Here is a 1,189-nt window from a genome sequence, read left to right on the forward strand (position 1 = left end):
ACGATGTGTATACTTTACCTTACGAAACATCGCTTCCGACTGGTCAATATTGAAGTTCCTGGCTGTGGATGGAAGGGAAAAAACATCCTCAGAAACAATGGCCCAGAAAGAAATTATTGGTATGAAATACCAGTTATATATTAGGGTCTCACCAATCAACACTTCTTAATTACAAACTCCCCCCCCAAAAAAAAACTGGCACTCTGTTGGTTACAAGTGTTCCAGTTGATCCAATCAATGGAACAGCCCGTTTGTGAAATTAACATGGAAGTGGCTGAATACTACGCCATACACCTTCACATCACCCCTGAAACCAGCACCATAAAGACCAAAACACCGAAACATATACTCAGCTGGACATCAAATGGCAAAAGAGAAGGATACAAACCTTTGAGCCAGCGGACGAGACAGCTGTCATCATGTACGGGTGTGAGGACATCTTTGAGTTTTTCACGGAACTGAGTTTGAAATACAAAAAAGACAGGAAGCTCAATTGCAATAGAATTTATATACATTTATACATACAACTCGATTAATCACAGTCATGGTTGTGTGGTAAGAAGTTTGTTTCTCAACCACATGGTTCCAAGTTCAGTCCCACTGCTCGACATGTTGGGTAAGTGTCTGTCTTCCATGCTTGCATGGGTAGGACAGTTGTCAGGAGGCTACTGTTTCTGTTTTGGCAGGGTTTCTACGGCTGGATGTCCTTCCTAACACCAACCACTCTGCAGAGTGGACTCAGTGCATTTTACATAGCACCAGTGTAGGCAAGGTTAATCTTGGTATGATTTTTACAGCTGGATGCCCTTCCAAATGCCAACCACTTTACAATGTGGACTGGATGCTTTTTATGTGACACCGCCATGAGTGCTTTTACACCACCATATATATGTATATTGTATCATTATCAGACACTATATATGTAATATAACGGTGGTGCACCAGCATGACCGCAGCCACTTGGCTAAAACACATAAATAAATAAATAAATAAAAATATATATATAGGTAATCTTGAAGTGAAAGCATGTTATAAAAATAAAACTACTGAACAATAATAATAATAATAATAATAATAATAATAATAATGATAATAATAATGATAATAATAATAAAAATAGGCACACAGAGCTGCGCTCGGTAGTGAAGTGAAAGCATGTTATAAAAATAAAACTACTGAACAATAATAA

At 37.9% G+C, this 1,189-nt stretch overlaps 1 protein-coding gene across 2 annotated transcripts in view; it reads right to left on the reverse strand.

Moving 5' to 3' along the window:
* Positions 1–1,189, reverse strand: part of LOC106872537 (SEC14-like protein 2) — a 17,088-nt gene that overhangs the window by 10,652 nt on the left and 5,247 nt on the right. For both annotated transcript variants that reach the window (XM_014919562.2, XM_052978156.1), the window contains exons 3-4: positions 389–458; positions 19–62 (exon numbers count right to left, since the gene is read on the reverse strand). In XM_014919562.2, coding sequence (XP_014775048.2) covers positions 19–62; positions 389–458 — 114 coding nt within the window. The remainder of the gene's footprint in view (positions 1–18; positions 63–388; positions 459–1,189) is intronic.

Source organism: Octopus bimaculoides, chromosome 30 (genome assembly GCF_001194135.2).
Source record: "Octopus bimaculoides isolate UCB-OBI-ISO-001 chromosome 30, ASM119413v2, whole genome shotgun sequence".
NCBI classification, from domain to species: Eukaryota; Metazoa; Mollusca; class Cephalopoda; order Octopoda; family Octopodidae; genus Octopus; species Octopus bimaculoides.